At 45.8% G+C, this 707-nt stretch overlaps 1 protein-coding gene across 1 annotated transcript; it reads right to left on the reverse strand.

Annotated features, from left to right (window-relative positions):
- Positions 1 to 12: 12 nt before the first annotated feature.
- Positions 13 to 653, reverse strand: LOC103399490 (FERM, ARHGEF and pleckstrin domain-containing protein 2-like; the record flags this gene model as incomplete). Its single annotated transcript, XM_008338176.2, has 3 exons — positions 13 to 262; positions 347 to 428; positions 520 to 653. Coding segments are annotated over 3 exons (466 nt in total), but the record flags the coding sequence as incomplete, so codon positions are not given.
- Positions 654 to 707: the final 54 nt, after the last annotated feature.

Consider the following 707-nt stretch of genomic DNA (forward strand, 5'->3'; position numbering starts at 1 on the left):
TGCGGCAGTTACCGAAGAACTCACCCTTGCAATCGTCGTGATCCCGGTGGGCTGGGGAGTAATGTTTGCACAGTCTCTCCAGGATGAGCTTGTAGTGCATGAGGCGCTGGATTGGTTTGAGAAGAAAGGTATTTAAGGGCAAGTAGCAGACCTTCTGCAGTTCAAACTCCTTGTAGACTGTCTCCAACGTCTTCAGTCTCTTGGCGGCTCTCTCTAGCTCTGTCAACACCTCGTCATGCTTCTGCAGGTAGCTTGTGAACGCCTGAGAAAATACAAATAATGAAAAGGTTTTTCAAACACAATCATAGATGGTAAGGATAATACGACCAGAAGAGCTCGATTTAACCTTTAGTGCACACATGTTCCTTAGCATCACGTCACCAATTCTCTGGTAGTCCCCTTTCACATGAGCGTTTGAGCGTCCCTCCCTGAGAGGATAGACGTAGTTTTTGTCTACAGGAACTTTGAGCATAAACAGAATTACCTGTTACATTGGGTCAAAATCACAAAGGAACCTACCAGAGAGCCAATCTTTGATCCAGCTCCTTGAGAAAGCCTCTGTGGAACTCATAGATGGGATCAATGTTGGAGAAGAGAAGTGTCATGAGGCCCTCGGGCATGGCATTTTCTTTGATCACAGCACTGCGGAACCACTGTGAACAGCACATCAAACATGACTCTCTTATTGAGTTAAAGCTGATAGTCAA

The sequence above is a fragment of the Cynoglossus semilaevis genome, unplaced genomic scaffold, assembly GCF_000523025.1.
Source record: "Cynoglossus semilaevis isolate Cse_v1.0 unplaced genomic scaffold, Cse_v1.0 C18989442, whole genome shotgun sequence".
Lineage (NCBI taxonomy): Eukaryota > Metazoa > Chordata > Actinopteri > Pleuronectiformes > Cynoglossidae > Cynoglossus > Cynoglossus semilaevis.